Raw genomic sequence first — 20,954 nt, 5'->3', positions numbered from 1 at the left:
AAGCAGCTGAACAATTGTGCCTCAAAAAAGATTGTGCCAGTGGGGAATTAATGTGTTATGAACCCCACAGAAGCACCTTCACTTATTAAACAGGACGTTCTGCAAATCATGGCAGCACTGACATGACGCTCCAAACATCTCAGACCGGTCGCGTTCTCACTCACCACCTCACAGTCCTACAGTTTAGCCCCAAAATAAACCTGGCAGGACACAGACACAAACACAACAAAGTTCTCCGTGTCAATAGTTTGCCTTCTTCTTTGTTGGTTGGGGGGAGACACAGCACCACTCAGAGGACTGGCATGTGTACTACATCGTTTTCAATTTCAGTTTTAACTAAGGTGCAGTTCAATTCGTCGTCGTTCCATCGTAAGAAGAGCTACATGATATGCAATTAAAACAGAAGTGAAGAGCTCAGAACTTCTGAAGTAAACAATCTTTCCAAACTGACCTATTATCACCATACAAAAGCTAATACATTGCTAGAGACAGAATGGCTCACAATGTTGTTTTCATCGCAAGATATTGCTGTTAAAAATGGTAAACATGACAAATATTAACGTTTCTCAGGTTCTACAGTTGTTTAAGAATCTTTAGCGTTTGGTAATCTAAACTACTAGGCAGATCAAAACACTTTTTTGATGTAAAGACCAGTCCGAAACCTTCCAGTGGTAGGAGAGTTGTATACCTGAACTGATCACATTTTGCTTCACACTATAATTGACTCAAACAAAACATGATTAATTCTTTTTTTCCAAGCGCTATTGTGTGTGGATTATTAGCTCAGCGTGCATTATGGACGACTGCGGGCTTTGTAAATCCATGTAACTAAATATAACTCTTGCTTGGCAGAGTGTGTCAGCAGCTCAGGGCTGTTAGTGAGACAACAATGGTTAAAAGTCTCATCCAAGCCAGAGAGAGAGCGAAATATTTCACCGCGCTGCTTGTGAGGTCAGTGCGAGACATAATCGGAGCACTTCCACTGCAGTATAATAAACTACAGCTGACCCGCTCACATCTGCGCCGCACTCACTGCCTCTTGTTCGTCTTATCACTGTTTGCACAAGACTCCACAAAGCTGTCGCAATGATGTCGTTTTGTCGACAAACTATAAGCAGGAATTAAAGATAAAACATGACCCCGAGCAGCAAAATAGGAAACTCTACATCACAGCTGTCAGGACTTTTATTTGCCAAAATCTAACGGCTTCTTCGGAGCATGGCGTGGTCTGCAAAACACAGATCCCCACTTCTCACACACTTAAATCGTTGAAGCCACGTAAAACACAAGTTCAGTCCACACTGTTTTACAAGATAGACAATAAAACTGGAATCAGATGTAAAAGAAAACATCCACATCTGTTCCTCCATTCATTTCACACCTCAGTGAACCTGAATAACGACCTGCGTTTACTTTCTAAATTCCCCTCCCGTCACTTTTTTCCTCTCCCTCATTTGTCATGTAACATCCTACTCCTCTCCTTTCTGCCGTCCATCGTCACTCTGCCCATTCTGCGCTGACTCCATTGACTGCTTACATAGTTAGTGTTCCCCTAGGCCTCACTATTGGCAACACTTTGCGTCACTTAATGCAGTTGTGTTTCATGGGTATTTGTGTCTACACAGCGCAGCACAGTTGTTTTTTTAAGAGCCAGCCATGCACTCAATGTAACTACTGTTGAATAGCCAAAGCCTTGCGTAAGCACTGTCTGTGCACCGCCATGTCTTATGCGCCCGGCCTTTTCAGCAATGTCTGAATCTGAATGAAGATAGTGGACTTCAATTGAATGAAGGCAGTTTGCAAGGAATATTTTACAGAGATAAATAAAATCATTCCTTGCTGCATGTCATGCAGCACCAGAGCCAGTCAGCACACTCATCTTTCAGTCATGCATTTGACGCTTACAACATAAAGAAGTATAACTACTATGTATGGATGTTCCAGGTCAACACAAATTCACTCAAAACCCGAATTGCCACCATCAAGTTGGACTTGTAAAAGAGAAGGGAGAACCAAGACCTCAGTTTTTATCAAAATCAAGCAGGTGAAGCCAATAATAATCCAGAATTTACTTTATAAAAACTTAAAAAATGTCGGGAAATTCAGACACTTATTACAGGCAAAAAAGAGCCAAACTTTTCTTGTCATTGTTAACCGAACTTTTCTTTATGGCTAAGATGTGTATTCTGCTGCGATAGTCTACTCAGCAGATTCCAGCAGTTGACATTCATCCATTTCTTGTTGAGATGGGGTGGACAGGGCCATTTAATTTTGGTTTCGCATTTTGAATTGAATTTCATATTTCTAGCTGCACTATATATGTGAAGAGAAATAAACACTCCTGTTGCAACTCACGGTTGATATTTGATATAACAGATGTGCCAAAATGCACTAAAACATCACTCTACATAAAAATACAAAGTCATTTTTGCAGAAATATTTACAACAGAATCTATATAGAACACACAACAGCGACACATATATTGTTGACCTTGCTCTTGTTTCAGACTTTAAAATTGTAGTGTTTATTCCAGTGCACTTGTGATGGAGGCAGTTCAGAAGTAAAGCAGCACATTCATCCTAAAATACAGATTATTATGTATCGAAGTATCTTCACACTGCTCTGTTTAGTCGAGTGTGCAAGCACACAACACACAAAAACAGATGCTTAGAAACTGAGAATACTGAACCTGAGAGTCGGATGAGAGTCATCCCTGCCTGTGCGTACTGCCAGCTGTGGTTGTCCAGCACCGCCATTGATCCGGGAAAATCCGAGCGCCTCTCTCTCTGGTTTAAATCCGGCCTACCTAGACCATGTCACACACTTGTATCCCAGCTCTGGTCCACCTCTGTGGTCACCTGCTTCCATTGTTGACCAAGTGGACCGGACAAAGCGCTGCCATGTATCGGCCAACGCCCTGCCACCCACAAAGCAGCAGCGAGCCAAAGACAGTGCCAGCTCTCTTTTTTTTTTTGCCTTCACCAACTGGCCTTTCTTTGCAGTGGCCCCTCATGTCACACACCCCTCCCCAAAACAAGATTTAGTAACAAGTCCTGCTTTGCATTAAACAGTTTTTCCCCTCCCTGTTCGCCTGTGTAGCCCCTTGGAAAAAAGTAAAGCCAGCCAAACAGTTGTCGCGGGTGGATTTACGGGTGAAATAGGCTTTAATAATGATTGCTTGTAATCTTCTCTCTGACTAATACTTACACGGCTGGTCACCGAGCTTTTGGACAGGATCTGTACTGTAAATAATGCCATTGCTGTGAGTGCAGTTCCCCACAGGACATGTCCATCTTGAAAGATGGGTTGATTATACAGTAGGAATATTACGCAAATGGTTCACAGTGTCATTTTTTTTGACCCACCACACTTGTTTTTGTTGAGAGCAAAACAAAGGGCCCATTCTCAGTCTAGTTACAGATCAAGGAGAGGCACATTTGTTGTCTTGTGAAAAAAAACAAGGGTGAATTCCAATTATTTTTAAACGCAGTTTGCTCTAAAAATGGATTTTATTGCGCATGAAGATAAAAGAGAGATCCAATGAGCATGACACGACAACTCGTGATCATTGTCCGTAACCACAATCGAAACACTGTTTCTGGTCCTGACTCTACATCATAAGACCAAACAAGGTCACTGGGATTTATTCAGCTGGATCGTCCAACGTTCTGTCCATTCATCATTTTATGTTCAACACTTTTTAACAGCAGGTTTCCTCAGCACCAAGAACACAAAATATAGCTTGACAACAAAAACATTATTGTTCAAAATATTACAAAGCAAATGCTAACACAGTGACGACAAAAGAATCAAAGCTAGGAGAATCTGGCCTGGTTTTCCATGTGATGCTAGTGGACTAGCACTCCTAAGGTTAGTGTTAGTCCACTAGTATATGCGTCCAGACTTGGGTATGAGTATGTCTAAATAACATGTCATTAGTTCTGAAACAGGACAGCATGTTTCTCAATTTATTTTCAGCAGATCTTGCAGCAGTGACATCATCATTTTCAGAAAGTTGCATCAGCTGTAAGGACAAAGACCTAAATCCAAAGTTTTAAAGTTTATTCATTCTTGGACCCGGTTTCACAAAGTATCGGCTCTGGATTCAAACACGGAACATATGTGCATATGACAGACTTTCTCTCACCCACACTTGAACTGTTGCAATACTTTATGGACCATAAAGGCGCAGGGAAGAAACACCCTTGTCATGGAAACCAGTGTGATGGCACTACAATTAAAGCACTATACAGGCAATAATGAATGGAAATTGATGGCATCCTGCCAAAAAAAAGTTAGCCTGCACCTGAGTTCAACACACTGTTTAAATGCTTCTGCTGAATGTTTCACATTGACAACTGCAACGCAGGTTTGTGCACAACCGACCGCCAAGCGAGTCCAGCAACAATCCAATATTTGAAAGATAGTGACTTCTCTGTCTCTGAAGCAGCATGCGACCAGTTTCTGTGGCAGGGAGAGATTTCCCGTCGACAAAATAAAAGTCACTTCACCATGCGCATCAATAGCTTGTAAGCAGACAACAGTCGACACTGTGCAGCCAGCTGAGCGGCATCAACTCATCAATGACACAAAGAGGGAGTCGCGATGTACAGCTCCAGAAACACCATTCATCAGCTTCCTCTAACCAAACCATGATCCGATTGTCCCTGAGCACAACAAAACCCAGCCAATAAACCGCAGTGTGCCAAATAACACTTGACAGGCAAGGAGCAGGAGAGGGGGGGATAGAGTCTGTGGAAGACGGTGACTTGATCCGCCTCAGAGAAAAGTACAAAGAAGGAAAAAGCAAGGTCAAAGAACGAGGCTGAGAGAAGCAACATTGTGTCGACTGTCGTAACTCAAACAGATGGACTAGAAATGACAAAATGCTGGGGATAATTCCGGCCGAGCACAAGCTTTAACATTCCTACCAATTTTAGGACACACTTAGGTCTGAGTTCTTTGCTTGGTCAAGTTGTTTTATTTCCTACGGGATGGTTGTCCACCATCATCACATGCTTTCACTGCACGTCATTCCACTTCTGGATGAACGGTTCGTCACCAGACTCAACAAAGAGCGATGTCTGATTTAAAAAAAACACTGCGCAGAATGTGACCCGCGGGCTGCATCTGCAAATCCCTGCGGCCGTGAGGCACGGGGTGGATCCCACGGCTGTCAACACAGACCAGGAGAACAACAGCTAATGCAGACATGGCACCAGGGGAGCATGTGATGGCGTATAATAACACACATGCACAGACAATAATGACAGAAAGCTGACTGTGACGTCAACTCTGCCAGCAACGGTGTAAAAAGCAATGTTTGCTTCTGCTAACCTCAGGTATTACATAGGCACAGAGTCGACCCAGAGTTCAGCGAGTCAATTGTGGCGGGAGAATATAAGACTCACTGCCTCATCCTTTCACATCAACAAAACAAAGATTCAGGTGTCCATTCATTTGCATCTGTACATAACTAAGCCCTTCCAGTTCAGATGTGAAGATCCAGAGGGCATCTCTGAGGACAAAAGTGTTCTTTCTTACCTCAAGGCCTGACAAGAATACAACAACACCGCAAGAGCCTTTGAAGCTCACTGAGTCCATTGCGACATATGCAAGGCCGCTAACACAGTTGACCTCTGCCTTTCCTTGAATGAATTACTTTGCCAAGGTCACTGATGTGAGCAACATAGTATCACAGCCCAGCAAACCTCCGAAGCTCAATCGCCTCTCTATTTCATATGAATGTCAGAGTTTCTGCAAGGATTAATATGTCAGCAAAAATCCGAATCAGGACAAGCCCAAGCACATCTGAGGCCCAACAATGACCATGTTATGTTTTTAGTGTCTCCCTTGTTTCTCAGGAAAGCAAGGAGGAGGAGAGAAAGGAGGGCAATGCAAAGGTTAGAAAAGGGCAGAGCAGTGAAGAGAAACAAGGTGCCTCCTTTCATCATGGTTAGCATCTGCTCCCGATGTGGGATGCTCACTTGAAGCCATTTAATTGCAGGTCTTTTTATGACTTTGAGGGCCTCCCCAGTAAACCCTGACTCCACCCGACTCGCGTGTTTAAAGCGACTGCAAATGCACTTCCTATTGCTTCTGGAGAAAACCACTCGCTCGGAGACGTACACGACACAAAAGAGTTTCTCTAGCATGGGTCACTGCCCTCTGTAATCAGTGCATGATGTGGGAGGATGAGCCAAGAGCACAAGATCACGCGGGTGGGACACTGACCCATGTCATATAGAGTCACAAGAAAAACAAGCATTTGCTCAGACTTAAAACACAGATGTGCATCACACAACTGAGGGTAGGAAACCCTGGATGGCATCAAAGAGATCTTTTGAACTGGTTTGCTGTTTCATATTTAATGCAAACTACAGTCGAGGACTGAAGTAAACTGATGAGTTTGTAGTAGTCTGCAGGTTTAGATGAAAAGGTGAGGTTTGCATCAAAAAAGTGAATGCTACAAATGACTTACACACTGTGCAAAGTGTCACACAGGCGGCGCTGATCAGGATGATGCGTGAGCGAAGTCCTGTCAGCTCTGACATCCAATTTAATACCAAAATGGACACGTGAAGACAAGCTGACTGAGCCAATTACTCATTCATGGTTAGAAGACAAAAATAGACAAAAAGTGTATTTCAGAATCATCATGGTTTTTTCATATCTAATGTTGACTGTCCCAAGATTCAGGTGAAGATCTAGTGTACGTTTCCATGAGCTGTAACAGTTTTTAAAGGCCAACTTGTGGTCGACTGGTCTCTACCCCGAGAAAATGAATCATCATTTGCTGTAGCTTTAAAATTGGATTATGAATGATGCACAGGCCCTCCGCCATGTAGTCCCTTATCAGGACCACAAGGGCTGGAGTTTGACCCAGCTACACAGGGTAAGAGGCGGGAGACACCCTGGACATGCCGCCACACCACTGCATGTATAGACAGGATCACACAAGTGGATAGATAAATCACTCTATGATGTTGCAAGCTGGGAGGAAACCAGAGTGCCTGGAATAATCCCACGCAAGCAAGGGGAGAACACATACATTGTCTGAACCCGGAGACCTCTTTACCGTGAGGCTGAAGCAGTAACCACTGCACCCAAATTCTTCTATTTTTAATGATAAAATGAGTGAAACAAAGCCCTCTGAAGAGTGAAGCTGACAGAAAGGTCTGTTTACCTGTGACCACAATTGAACTTCAGGACAAAAAGTGCACTTTTCTCAACAGAGATGTAGAGACCTGAAACTTACATTATAAAAGAGTGTGAACACAACTTTGAAGGCTTTCATAAAAGGAATTAAATATGTAGGGTTTCGCAGATAGTTCTGGAACATCTATGCTCCTGGTTTTGAATGGTTGAAGTCAAGTCAGCTGCCAGAAACTGAATGCAGATGAAAAAAGAAGCGGCGCTCCTCTGGCGGTTTCACTCTACCTCCTTGTAAACTAAAACCTTTGAAGAGGGAGACCACACGACTGCCACTCACTCATCAGTGCAAGCGGGCCAAAAATAGTGTCGTGAGGCTGTCTCGAAACAGATCTAAGTAAAGAAGGGGTGATCGTAAAGAAGATGACTTTTCTACTCACAAGGAGCCCCGGACAGAATGTGGATGGACATTGGGTTTGCTTATCTTCTCTCCTTCCCCACAAGGCAGCAAGCACAGGGAGCTTGGGTGTCCATCAATACACAGGTCTCCACGGCAACAGACCGACCTCCCCCTCTTGTAAAATATGGATTAAGACATAAAAAGGCATCCCAGTGGCTTCCACGCTGAAATGCTTTGGAATCATTCATGAATCATAAAATGACTGCCATCGAAAAACGTAGCGTCCGCGGCACCGCCAAGCATCTTTCACATCTCTGAGGTCAAGCATGCTCCAGACCACCCTCGCCCCTCCTCTCCACAGCTCCCCTCCCCTGCTGACAGCCTCCTGGCTTCAATTGGTGGAGTCGTCGGTGAAAGGTGGACCACGATTGGACGTGTGTTGTGGCGGAAACACACTTCATATGCATCAGTGCTTTCCAGGAAAGGACCAGGATGGGGAGAAGGAGAAGCGATATGATACGAGGGTTGCAGGGAGGAGGAGGGGTGCGATAAGAAGGGATGCAAAAGGAGATAAGTGAAGGAATGGACCGTCTTATCACAATATCAAACCTTTTCCCATTGAATATACTGCAGTCACAGAGCAGCTAAGCCCTGGTTCCTGCCGGTAGGAGTTTACAGCAGATGGATCCAATTAGCACACAGCCTGGCCTTTCAATGTTTGCGTACGAGAGTCAGGGTTAATCTACGCCGAATGAGAATTGGTGCAATTGATCGGCGAGCTGGTGACGGTGCTGTGCTTGCACGCCACGGAGGCCATTTGTGCGTGCGTGACTAAGTCTGCCCGAGGCTGATTCTTCATCATGTGCTTCATATAGTCGCTCGCTGCATCTCTCTCGCTCACACACAAAAAAATGATGTAAGATTCCCGGCGACAGCTGAGGTCAGCGGCGTGGTGAATTCACAGGCATGTAATATTGACAGATATATCATCAATAAAATATCCCTCTACAAATACAAATTACATCATTAAAAATCCTGTGTTATTTTAACCCACATGGAGCTCAATAAACAAGTGTTTTGTATGATTCCCATTGGTGTGAAATGAATGTTTCAACTTTATTGAAGCAGTTAATTGCATACTGAGCTTTTTCAACACCAAAAAAACGAAAGAGTGATTCTCAGCTGTAACCATTCGAGTCACATAATAAATCCATTCAAGAATATACTTCAGGAACATGTTTAATATGCATCATATCATTTGAACAAAATGGGTACAGGCTGTCCTTTTCATTTCTGCCCCCACATCACTATTTTAAAGGCATAATATATTTTTAAAGCTGTTTTAGAGGTCATTTTAAATGTTAAGGATTAAACCCAATATGGCAACATAACTGATGCTGAGGAGGACTTTACTGGGTCCCACAAATATTAGACCAGTTAAGCATCATATATGTCTTTTATATGACAGTCACATATTATGAAAATACTATTAAATCATATTAACTTGAATTTGACGAAAATGACAAAATAAGGATAGAACTGAACATACTTAACATCCCTTAAAGGCATCATATATCCTATATTATGTAAGACATAACCAATATCTGGCCCCGGGGCCACTGACAGACCTCGAGCTGACTTCAAGGGGGGCAGAGCTTAAATCAAGAAACATATTACTTGAATGACAAAATGTGAAGTTCATCACAGTTTTTCATAAGCTCCCATCAGTCAATTGAGAACTCACGAGTATGACCTACTAAGCGGCGACACTAACCACTAAAATAAAATTGTTATGGTCCAGCTAATCACAGACATCACAGTCTCCACCGAATCCACCCTGCCTGCACTCTCTTCTTCGTCTCCCTTCATCTCTGTTACTGAGCTCAAAATCTTTACCTCTTTTTGCCTGCATCCTCACTTTCCCTTTTAAAAACATAATTGTCATGGTTAAGATACATCTTCTTAATGCCCTAATCTACCAAGAATAATTTAGTTAGCTCTAGCTGCCAGAACTAGCTGCCAGCGTATCAAGTTGGCAAACGACAGATGTGAACTCACTTAAAGATGTAAATCTAAATCACAGTCGTGTGCAACACATACATTCACTACGTTGGATAAACATCCACACATCAATGCAAATGATGTGTCACAGCCGCTCGGCAGCAAATTAGCTAGCACCGGCTTGTCATGTTATGAGCTTCAATACAAGTTCACAGGAAGTTCAGCGATCACTTTCAGTCAAGATTTTCTGGCACACACTGCTAGTCCTAAAATTCTTTGCCAAAACCAAGCACAGAACAAAAGTAGCTTGAGAAGAAATGAGACTAGCGTGAATCGAGGGGGAAATGGAGTGAATAAACACAACAAAGCACAAGAAACCGCGCACACAAACACATCCCAACAGTTCCTCCACACTGGCCATGGCAGGGAGGATAAAAAAAATCATCCATGCTGTAAAGAAAACCACTTCCTCCACGCAGCGGTGGAAGTGAGTGGGTGTGAGTGTGTGTGTTTGTGTTAGTGTGTCAGTACAGTTTGAATGAGTGAGCGAGCATGCTTTCCATTCCACATCCTGCAGTGCGCGTTGTTAGTATTCAAATCAGGATTCAGCGGAAACCTCAGTTCAGATCACTGAGTTTGAAAGGAAAAAAGAGCGACGATGAAGAATGCATTGAATAAAGACAAAATGTTGGGGATAATATTACCCGTAAACTTAAAACCAGGAGCAGGATTCTCCAAAAACTTATCCCCACCTGACTACATGAACTGTACACTGTCGCTATTTCTACTGCCCTGGTGCTGAAATATGTCTGGGGAGCAGGTTATGGGGTGATGAAAGGCCAGGCAAGCATGTGACCTGGGTCTGCTCTCTCATTGGTTTCCCTACCCCTGCAATTTGAACGATGAGCCTGTCCACTGCGAGGCTGAACAAGTCCATCAAAGGGATGGCTTTGATACACCCCCCTTGTGGTGACTTTCATCCAGAGGTCGCCACAGAGCCAGTCATATTATGTTTCATTTAATTCGACAGTAACCCTATTGTTAAAACAGATGAAGCAGCCCATACAATTCATATCTTCAGTCAGATGATACAGAAAAACTGCTGTTGTCTTAGTCCTTGAATTATTAATGACCACAGTCTGTAGATGCAACAGGCCAGTGGACTTCCTCAATTATTAAGGCTTTATTTACAGTTTAGCATCACAAACACAGGTTTTGACGTTCGGTGAGAAAACACTGCACTAGCTAGGATCCTGAGCAGTTGGCTACTGTTGCAGCTTATCTCCGACTGAGATCAGAGCATTTCTTGAGAACACTCCAACTATTTACTCTGAGCCAGATTAGCATGTAAATCCATGAGACGGGCCAACAGCGATTTTGGGACGGTGTGTAGGGGAGGGGTCACTGGTAAGCGCAAACAAGAGACTGTATATAGAAGTTTGTATCGTCACTTACCACCTGAGGAAGCTAATAGCATCAGCTACTAGCAAAATATCTTGTGGCTGACCATAACTGGGTTACTGAAGTGCGACGGACAAAGCTGGTGTGTCACTCTCAGGGATGTCATTCAAGCCGGTTTGGGCAAGAGGCCGGCACACGGGATTTGGATGTCCCAATCATGTCCTATTAACTCGGAAATCTGGCAGCTAATATGCCAGTTGTAAAAGTTTATCCCCGCATGACCCACTTGGACAACATGGGGACAAAAGTATGTCACACTAGTTTTCAGTCTATCAGGTGATCACACACAGCTGCCACCATCACAACACCGACAGTGCTTCACAAAACACCTACAAGTACTACTAAATAAACCATTACTGCTCAAGATAAATTAGAATCCAGGACAACACCAGCTAGAACAGTAACAGACACAAATACTGACAATAAAAGGCATAGTTATGTTGAAATTACTCGACATTTTTAAACAAAAGCACAACCTAAGTTGCTAGAATTTTTCACATCCGTTTACCCTCACGGTTGAAGTACGGCTACCACACCAGTCACCCATGAGTCAGTTCTTCAGCAAGGGGACATTGATCACTGTTATATGTAAATGTAGTGGATCTGGTGGACACCAGAGGGTTCCCCAGTGCTGAGACCGGTTCAGAAGCCAATGTCCACCAATGGTTACAAGTCAGACTAACTTTAAACTAAAAAAGAATAAGGCTTACCTGCAGTTTGACCAGGGCCATCCAGTTTGGATTCACATTTGGGAAGTGAGAAATCTTTAAGACACAAAAACAGAGATTTAGAACGATCCAGTTGGAGTCTGCAAGCACATGACATGCTTAAAAAGTGTCCACACAAAGCCGGTTCATTCTGTGGGCTGTAAAGAGGAGAGCGGTTCTACGAAGGCAGTTTCCAGTGTGAAGATGGAGGAGTAGGAAAGTTGGAAGTTACAAAGATAGAATTAGAATAAGTAGATTTGTTATGCTGTCTGGAGACACTGAGAATGGGAAAAACTGAAATATGATATGGAAGATAAATACACACAGTCACTGGGAGACAACGAGAAAAGGGAAGACGTGGAAAACGTGGACGAATTACACGAGGGCATGTACTGGTGATCGGTGTTAAAATATTTATATCAGGTGCATAAAAGATGGGCGGGACATGAAGGCAGACATCCATGATGTATTATGAATCACTGGACAGATTATCCATAGAAGCTAGTCGGGAGGTGTCGAAGCTACAGAGAGAGTTGACTTCCTAAAGTTCAATGGAACATCTGATAATAGCATTTTACTACCATTGCATACTATTGTTTTTTTACTTGGGTTTCATGCAGATTTGAGCTAACCATGTTACTATAACGGACCACTAGATGTCACTGCCACAATGTACAAAACGCACCTGCTTCTAACTTATTCAACATGTAGTCCTGCACAATTGGTCACAAGTGCCGATCTCTGCAGGCATGACAGCGTGCACAACCTGATAAGAGAATGTATTATTTAATGACGTGGGGCGATTGTATATCACTGTCTCTCCCGCCTGAGGAACTATCTTCAGTCTGCTATTGTGAGTCTCAAGTAAGACCAAGCTGCAGATGTCAGATTCAGTTACGACAGCGCAAGCTAATGTTACGGAACCTGAAATCACTTTAAGAATAGGAGGCCAAGGAATGCTGTCGGTGTCTATAGGAGTAATGTAGTTATCAAACTGAGCCACTCCAAACCACTCGTCTGAGAAAATCCCTCACATTTAAGTCCGATTGCCAGGGGTAGTCGGCCATGTTAGTAGACCTTGTTGCTTAGTACATGAGAAACATTTTCATAAGTTAAATAGAAACTCCTCCATACTTGGTAAGTGCACTACTTATATGGCAACATTTTGATGTTCCTGGTGAATTTTACTCTACAGCGGAGTGTTACTGAACACAATAAACCCTTAAAACCTCAGTAACTATATGGTTTCACGGGGAAGGATTCGGAGAGAGCTTAAGGCTTCTCGTTCAGAGCTTGTGCTGGGCTGCTGGGCCAGATTGTTTGGGTCACTTCTTTGGGGCCGAGAGCATGACAAGGGTCAGCTTAAGGAAGAGCAGACCGGCGTGTGCTGCCGAGCCAGGATTACAGTAATCACCTGTTCACACATTCCTCGCTTCATTTCATGCAAAGTGGCGTAGATTTGGTTTCCGCTGCTGCTGCTGCTGGGCCCGACCGTGTGAAGGGGAAGACCAAATTGAAACAGTAGCTGGAGCGATATTTCCCGTCGCTCACCCGAGGTCAGGATGTCAAGTTTGATCCTCCACCTATTTTATCTGGAGCCGTGGAGGCCCACGGCCGTTTAAGCCGGAGGAGCAGTGGGCTGGCACTGTTCAGGCGACCGGGATCAAAGTCTGCTTCTGTCTTCAAAGCCAGTGTGAGTGTGTGACACTGACAGAGTAAACAGTTCCTCTTGGACGGACCGCGCACAGCTGTTGACAGCAGACAAGCAGTCTCGGCCTCCGCACAGGCTCACACATGTAGCAAACACACAACACGCTCAACTTAACCAACCCTTTCTTTCCGAGTTTCAAACTGATCTGAGCGACCACTGGACCGGACTGAGACGGTCACAGAATAGAGGACTCCAAACTGTCCAAGACGACCCGTGTGTGTGTGCGTGGGATTGACTGGTGTCTTCAAGTGTTCCAGAGCGGAGTGGGACGCCTGCCACTTCAGAGACTCCATCCAGATGCTTCTCTGGTTTTAAGTGTGGAAGAAGAAAATTGGGAGGAGCTGACATCGAGAAACGAGGCGATGCCAGGCGAGAGCAGAAGGACAGTTTTGTTGGTCAACAATACGCTGTCAGTTGTCACCGCTGTGTTCATGTTCACACAACTACCACACGGTGGGGTTTTACGGGAGCTGAGATGAGAGAAGACAAGAGACATTTCCATCACGAAAACAACCCCGTGGGGTGTTTCGATAGCGTGAATGGGTTTGGGAAAGGTAACGTTAGCACTGAACCAAACTGTAAGAAAGTCCAGTGTGCCTGGTCCAGACCAGGTGGCCATAGCTGAGTCTGTCCGCAAAACAGCTAGACTGGAGTGACATGAAAAACCTGCGTGCAGCTTCACCCACAGCCTCTTTAGCTACGTCACCATCCTTTGGATCTTGGGGTGTGAGGTTGATTCTAAATCCCAACATACGTCGAATGAGGTGCTAATACACTGACTGATTTGTCATCAACTACACTTGAATCAATATTTCATGGTTCCGATTTCACAAATACACACATAAATGGCTGCGCAACATGTTGCGTACTTTAGATTTAGCCGTGAGATCGTCCCATCACCAGAAATGAAGGCTAACTGATGCTAACTGCTATCTCCATCTAGATAACAAGGAGCTGGCCAGTCCCACGAGACGGACAAATTTGGCGCATTATCCCAAAACGTGGCGGGGTTGTTTGACCGACCAGTGCAGAGGCGAAGGCATGAGGTAATGACAGAGAGCTGTGTGGGAGACGAAGTGAGGAGGCGATGAAAGGGATGAAAAAGGAGAGCGTTGTTAGTTGACTGATAGAAATTTCTCTCTTATCTGATCAGGGATTTGCAGGAGACACGCCAAGCTGCCCACACAGACTATTTTTATGACCCCCAATCCTCCATCCTCTGCTCATTTACTCCATCCCCCTCTTCCTTACTTCCAAGGCCCGAGGCGACGTAGGTGGGATGATTTATAGCTCAGTGCTTGTGACGCTATCAAGGTAATACCGCATTTTCAAAGATCCTAAACAGGTTCGCAACACTGGGAAAGCCTCATCACAGCTGCTGACAAATGAATGTTGCTAGCAAAAGCTAAAAATATTGGAAGGAATAAATTCATAGAAGGGCCTGCTGTATCTTGAAATTACACACAGCTCAAGGCTCAGGCGGTCAAACCTACTTTGTGAGACATCTGACTAGGACATTACGGGGATGTCATCCATCATTGGATCGAAGTGAACTCACCGTGGAAAGAATTTTGTCTTTCAAGAAACAAAATGAGGCTGTAAATGTTTTTTTTGTTTTTGCTTTCATTTCATAATATCTTTTGTTGAAAGCCTGCTTCTGTCACTCATACTTGAAGTCCCATAATGCACTGCAACAGTTGAGCTCCTCAGTTTTATATTTTGTTTCATATATTTTGGGTCAAAAGTGTCAGAAAATGTATGGACATTATTGCGCTCTTCCAATCCTCTCCAGCCTCAGTAAAACACAGTGAATCTCTTTTGCAGAACTCCACATCAGCAGCCACTACACTGATGTGACATGGCTGCTGCTAACTGCCTATTAGTCATACGAACATTTGCATTCCGTGACTCAAACGTTAGCAGCGTGGGAACAACTGCCCCGACAGTTTTGCGCTGTTGCAGCCACTTTCACAAACACACATCACAACCCACATCTTCTGATCGGGTCAGTATTCCTGTGATTTAAAAGCACATTTCCTGGACTGACAACGGTTGCATTCACTCTCGCCTTTTCTCAGGATATAAACAGAAAAATTGCAGCATTCAAATCAGCAAATAGCAATTTAGCGCGGCCATAATTGACTGCAACTTGCATTTCTTCCTTGCAAGCCCCCGTCGTTGTGCAAGGAAACCAAACGTGAGATGATTTCACAAAGCAGGCCGAGCTCTTGGTTTGGAACGTCTGACCAACTGCCTATTAGGGCGGCCGGGGACGTAGCGGCGCGCTCCATCAGAAGCACAGAAGCCCTCATTTTGCCGCAGGCGCTCCACCCTGACTCCAGCTCTGTAATTTGATGAGTACGTCATGTCCGTTTTCCTGGACCCTTGATATTCAACAAGGCAATTTACAGTGCAAAACAATGTGTTTGTTTCGCCATATTCAGGGGCCATGCCCAACAACAGAGGGCCCACCACAATCTCACTTCTGTTTTTGTGGAGTTTGCTGCCAATACTAGATTCAAAGCGCCAACCTGACCCCACTGGGTCATAATGTGCCCCATCAACATCTGAAATGCTTAACCCTCCATCTAAAGAGTGTCACAGAAATCTAGTTTCCCTTCCCAACAAACTAGCCGTCGCTCTGGGCTGAGCCGAAGGTTCCAGCGCGCCGCTCCTCCCAGTGCCTCCACTGCTCTTTTGCAACTTGTTCGAGGAGTTATTGAATTTGATTCCAGAATGCATCCAGATGCTTTTATGCCAATTGAGTTTCGCGTCAAGCTTGTGTACGATAATTCTATTGCATCAGCGCAATTTCATTACACAACGCTCCAGTGACTATTTATACTGTAATACCTTGTATAAAAACAAGATGACGCTGCAAATGTTGGTTTGGATTTTACTCTGGGCTCTAAACATTTTCGACAGAGGTGAATACATAATGAAATACAAGTCATACACATGCCATTTCCATCGAAGTCAGCCTCATCTACGCGGGAGACAGAATCATGACTCACTGCTACAAGTCGTGCTGTTGAAGTGTTAATATTGTTTTAAGGTAAAATCAATACATATTTGTTATATTAAAAAAAAACATTTCCACCATTACTTATTGTCCTTTTGTCATTTGAAAAGTGTTGCTATTTCCTATTTTTTTAAGTGAAAACACAAATGTATTTAATAACACACAATTATTTTTTGGAAATAATATTTTATTAAAATGTTTCTTCAATTATGTAGTATTTGCCATATTTTTCATCCTTGTCATGACATATTATAGGAAGGGTGTTAAACAAATATACTGATGAATAATATCAAGCTGCATTTTATTCAAGATTTTCTGAGGCTTTTGTAGATTTTTTTAATCAAAGACCTTTTTTAGGTAAATTAATACTCAAAGGTGTAAAGGTATAAATTTGTAGCATCAAACATGTTTTCAACATTTTGCGGTGCTCTAACTTTTGCTATTAATCATTGAATTTTCACATCATCACGGACATACTTCAGTGTACTGTCACATACTGACTATTTTCTACCTAAGACATCTTCAAAATATCACCTTTTTTTTTTATTTTACACCAATTGTTCCACTCATGATGTTAAATCGTTGAGTGTGTTTTGGGTCCTGACTGGAAGTTTCCAAATGACCACTGAAACTCTAGCTCCTGGATAAAGTGGCAGAATTCCTGTTTTGTTTTCCAGCTCTGCAGACTTAGACGGAAGATTGTTTTGAATTTTCCGCGCTACTGAGCCATTTATCACTGTTGGGTGGATTGACATAAGCGTTTGGGAGGAGGTGACTTCCTGGCCAGCTCCATCTCTGATTGCTTACAATGAATTTGTGATCGGACATAAAAGTCAGAGCATGAGCAACCTGGAGCGTGAGTCAGCAGCTGAAGTGCGATACACAGCAACTGTGTGGGACTGCAGAGATGAGGCTCCATCTGCTCACTGAAAATAATCAGAGGAACATCAAGTGTTCTGATGAAAAACCAGGCTGTAATCCATTTGGGGAATATTTCTTAACCCCTCAGGCAGCGGATTAATTTACTACCTTCATGAGTCATTTAGGGCAAAAATAGCCACCTTGGAACAACCCTTCTTTTTTCCCTGCCTAAATCTTTTTAACAACTTCCTTTGTGCTGAAACTGCCAGCCTCTCTCACTTTGCCCATGTGATATTTTGGAGTCATTCTCACTGACTTTTGTTGTAGTGGTCACCACCTCGGTCACCAATCTCTTCTTCGCCTTCCTCTCCGACCTTTACTCTCACACAGATGTTCTATCATCCTTTCCTCTTCACTCAGCTCATACCGCCACCTCTCCATCTCCATCTCCTCTTTATCCTCATTGCAAATGACTACATCATCCGCAAACATACAAAACAAACAATACGTAAACTGTCCATCAAAATAGCTAACAAGACGAGCTCATCTCTTGTCTCATGATTCTCATCAATGTCTTGAACAACCCTCACAGTACCCTCTCTAGAGGCATCCTCAATTCAAAAAATGGCTCTCCTACTGGGCATGTGCTGAGTCAAAAATACAATGAAGAGACCACCATGTATCTGGATTTTGAGATGTGGATGAGTTGAATCCTACTTCACCATGACTTCCACGTCAACATCAAACCTTCCTTAATTTCATTTTCACATTACCACAGACTTCACATGAACCAATGTCATGACCTCTGAGCACGACCGGCTGGTCAATGCGAAAGCAACCGCTTCTAAACATGTCATTTAATTACGACAGCAAGTCGGGCCACTCAAGGCCGCCGCGCTGACTCACATCTGAGCCTCGGCCCGCTAACTAGGACACCAAAATACAATCAAGTCCCCAAGAAAACACACAGAAACAAATCAGCCTGCGGGGCAGAGTGCTCCGGATCAGTTAGGAGGAGCAGATGTGTGCCAACATGCAACAAGCTGGCATCAATTAACCACCGGCTGCAGAGAGTAAGAGGATAGAGGAACACTGCTGCCGCCTCCCAAAGTAAAGGCAGAAATTCAACTCCTCGACAACAGGCACTGTGAAACCTTAAAACTGGATGAGCCAGCTGTTTTTAGCGATGCTACTTAGCAGCTATTTTACAAGCAAATCTTTTTTCTCTAATTTTTCTTCCTTAAATACTTCCAACCCTTGGACCAATCTCTTATGAAAGTTTCTGGAGGCCTCAACCTATTTCTGTCTCCGTCATGAATACTGTATGAACCCGGCTATATAAACATCCAAGCAGCCAAACTTCACGCCGCGCCAACTTTCCAGCCTGATACGACTCAGCTATAGGAAAACAACCCCAGTGCAGCATTCGAACACTCGTCGGCCGTCTGACTGGCAGAGGCAGCGATGCGGTCGGGGGTATTTAATGACGGGAGAATATGCTTGGAAACACGTGCTAGCGGAATCGTATGTTGGCCTGGATCTGCAGCGCTGCCTGTGTGGTGATGGCGAGACCCTGTGGCACCAGGTGTCACTGGGAGAAACAGCTGAGAGGCAGAAGAGGGGAGACAGCTGCTTCTTCTGGTGTGTCACTGGTGGTCCCCCAACAATGATGGTGGCACCTCCTTCCACTGTCGACGCCTCAGTCTGTCTCAAGGCAAACTACAATAACGGGACGCAGATAAGTGACACTGAGCTGAGCCAGGCTCTCCCTTCTTATGCTGGATTGTTCTGCCTGACATTTTCCTGTGTTCGATTTAACACCTGACACATTATCTCTCCCCTCATTTAGAATGTGCCACTATTCCTGTGATTGTCTAACTAATACTAACAAGTTAGATTTCTCCCTTCTGTTATTTAAAAGTGAAAGACCGTCTCTCTCTGTCAGATATCTACAAGCAAAAACTCCATAAACATGTTGGACTTTCTCTCTCTCTTTGTCACAGCAATGACTTCCACTTACGTTTGTTAGTCAAACGTGCTAGATTAACTCTTCTTCTGTCACCCATATAGACTGTCTCTACCCTTCAGCTATTTAAATATATATCTTCTTTATATAAATATCTTCTTCTGTGCCAGATTTTTGCTTATTTTTTGAGAATGCTATGTATTCAGCCACTATCCCTCCTTTGCTTGTGAATGAAATGTGTGAGGTTGTCTCTTCCTCAGATATAAGTCTTAAATCTGATGGAAATTGATCTTAATAGTGTTGGAATTTCTCTCCATAGGTTGCCCGTCTTGAATGCATTCTACTCCTGTAATTTAAGTGTTAAGATTGTCAACCATCTCTTCTTCTCCCCAAATCCTTCAGACTGTTACATAAATCACCCTCTTGTCTTCAGTCACTTAAACAAGGGAGCTTCTCCTGTAACATTTTCGTTCTTCTTCCTGCCAATAGTTCCGCGTCTTTCAATAGACCTGCTTCCCATCTCACCAGCCAACGGCTCCTATCAATCTTTCAAGCTTAAACAGCATTTGAAAAAATCCTACTCAAAAGTTTCAGATGCATCACACGAACCCTGATGGATGAGAAGACCTGAGTCATGCTGAAGAGCTCTCCATCAGCAGTGGTCAGTACCTATCAAAGCACCTGGAAAGTAATTTGGTGCAAGTAAAGGTGAGGGAGTTAGTTGAGAATAAGGACCAACTTCCTGAGCCAAACTCACGCCTACAAAAATGCGTTAGACTGGCTTGGAATTGTTCAAATCAGCCAGGATTATGAATATATAATGACACCACCACCTCAACGGTGATGTCAGAGGGTCGTGAAGGCCCACTGGAGCCATAAAATATGTTTACGTCGTGCATGCAGTGACGAGATGGGCCGGCCCATCCTTATTTGTTATGATGACCATCGGCAGCGACAGGCCCAGTGTGAGGTGGACTCTATGAGCTGGTGTCATCCACGCCGTCAGAATTGTATTCAATGGGTAGGAGAGGAAGACGTCCTGCCCACAGTCGAGGTGTTGGTGATGGATGTGATGGGTGGAACGTCGAAACAGACCTCCAGATCGAACGGATCGAGCAGAGCTGGTTCGAGGTTAAATGTATTGTTGGAATGAAAAGCGTGGTATCGGTGAAACCAGCAGGAAACGGGGGAGTGACTGAAGTCAGATGGTAATACGTGCATCTCTCCGGAATCACAGTATCCTGCGTTTAATTGGCGTTAAATCCGCCACCGACCACCCGGACAGCTCCCCTCCACCCCCTGGATCCAGACTCGCCCCTTTCCGACTTACCGGATTTGAAAAACGCCGCTACGTCTGCAGCGTCCTTCGCCGCCTCATCCAGCCCCTCTCCGGCGCTCATGGCTGCGGTGGCCCGGGTGGAAAACGCTGGCTACAGATCCTCACTGGGTCTTCGACTCGCTCTTCCGCGACGCTAAATCCCGAAGCCTTCCATTTGGAGTCATAAAATCGGTGCTCCCTGCATCAGGCGACAGACCTCCTCCTCCATTTTGACCGAGAAGGGAAAATCCTGGCGACCGAACGGCGGCGCTCCGGAGTTGAGGGAGACCAGGATGGAGGGAGGGGGGTTAGTGGAGGAGGGCGGAGGTGGAGAGAGAAAGACAGGGGCGGGGG

General features: G+C 44.2%; 1 protein-coding gene across 9 annotated transcripts in view; it reads right to left on the bottom strand.

Moving 5' to 3' along the window:
- Positions 1-20,874, bottom strand: part of triob (trio Rho guanine nucleotide exchange factor b) — a 65,655-nt gene extending 44,781 nt beyond the window's left edge. Inside the window, exons 1-2 of one of the 9 annotated variants that reach the window (XM_053886952.1) lie at positions 20,613-20,874; positions 11,726-11,779 (exon numbers count right to left, since the gene is read on the bottom strand). In XM_053886952.1, coding sequence (XP_053742927.1) covers positions 11,726-11,779; positions 20,613-20,682 — 124 coding nt within the window. In that variant the 5' untranslated portion in view covers positions 20,683-20,874. Of the gene's footprint in view, positions 1-2,690; positions 3,381-7,593; positions 7,859-11,725; positions 11,780-20,612 lie in introns of those variants that run through there. The other 8 variants (XM_053886953.1, XM_053886954.1, XM_053886946.1 and 5 more) reach the window with 8 other exon arrangements.
- Between the last annotated feature and the right edge of the window lie 80 nt (positions 20,875-20,954).

The sequence above is a fragment of the Synchiropus splendidus genome, chromosome 15 (assembly GCF_027744825.2).
Source record: "Synchiropus splendidus isolate RoL2022-P1 chromosome 15, RoL_Sspl_1.0, whole genome shotgun sequence".
In the NCBI taxonomy this organism is placed as follows: domain Eukaryota; kingdom Metazoa; phylum Chordata; class Actinopteri; order Syngnathiformes; family Callionymidae; genus Synchiropus; species Synchiropus splendidus.
This window is presented reverse-complemented; position numbering and strand designations above follow the sequence as displayed.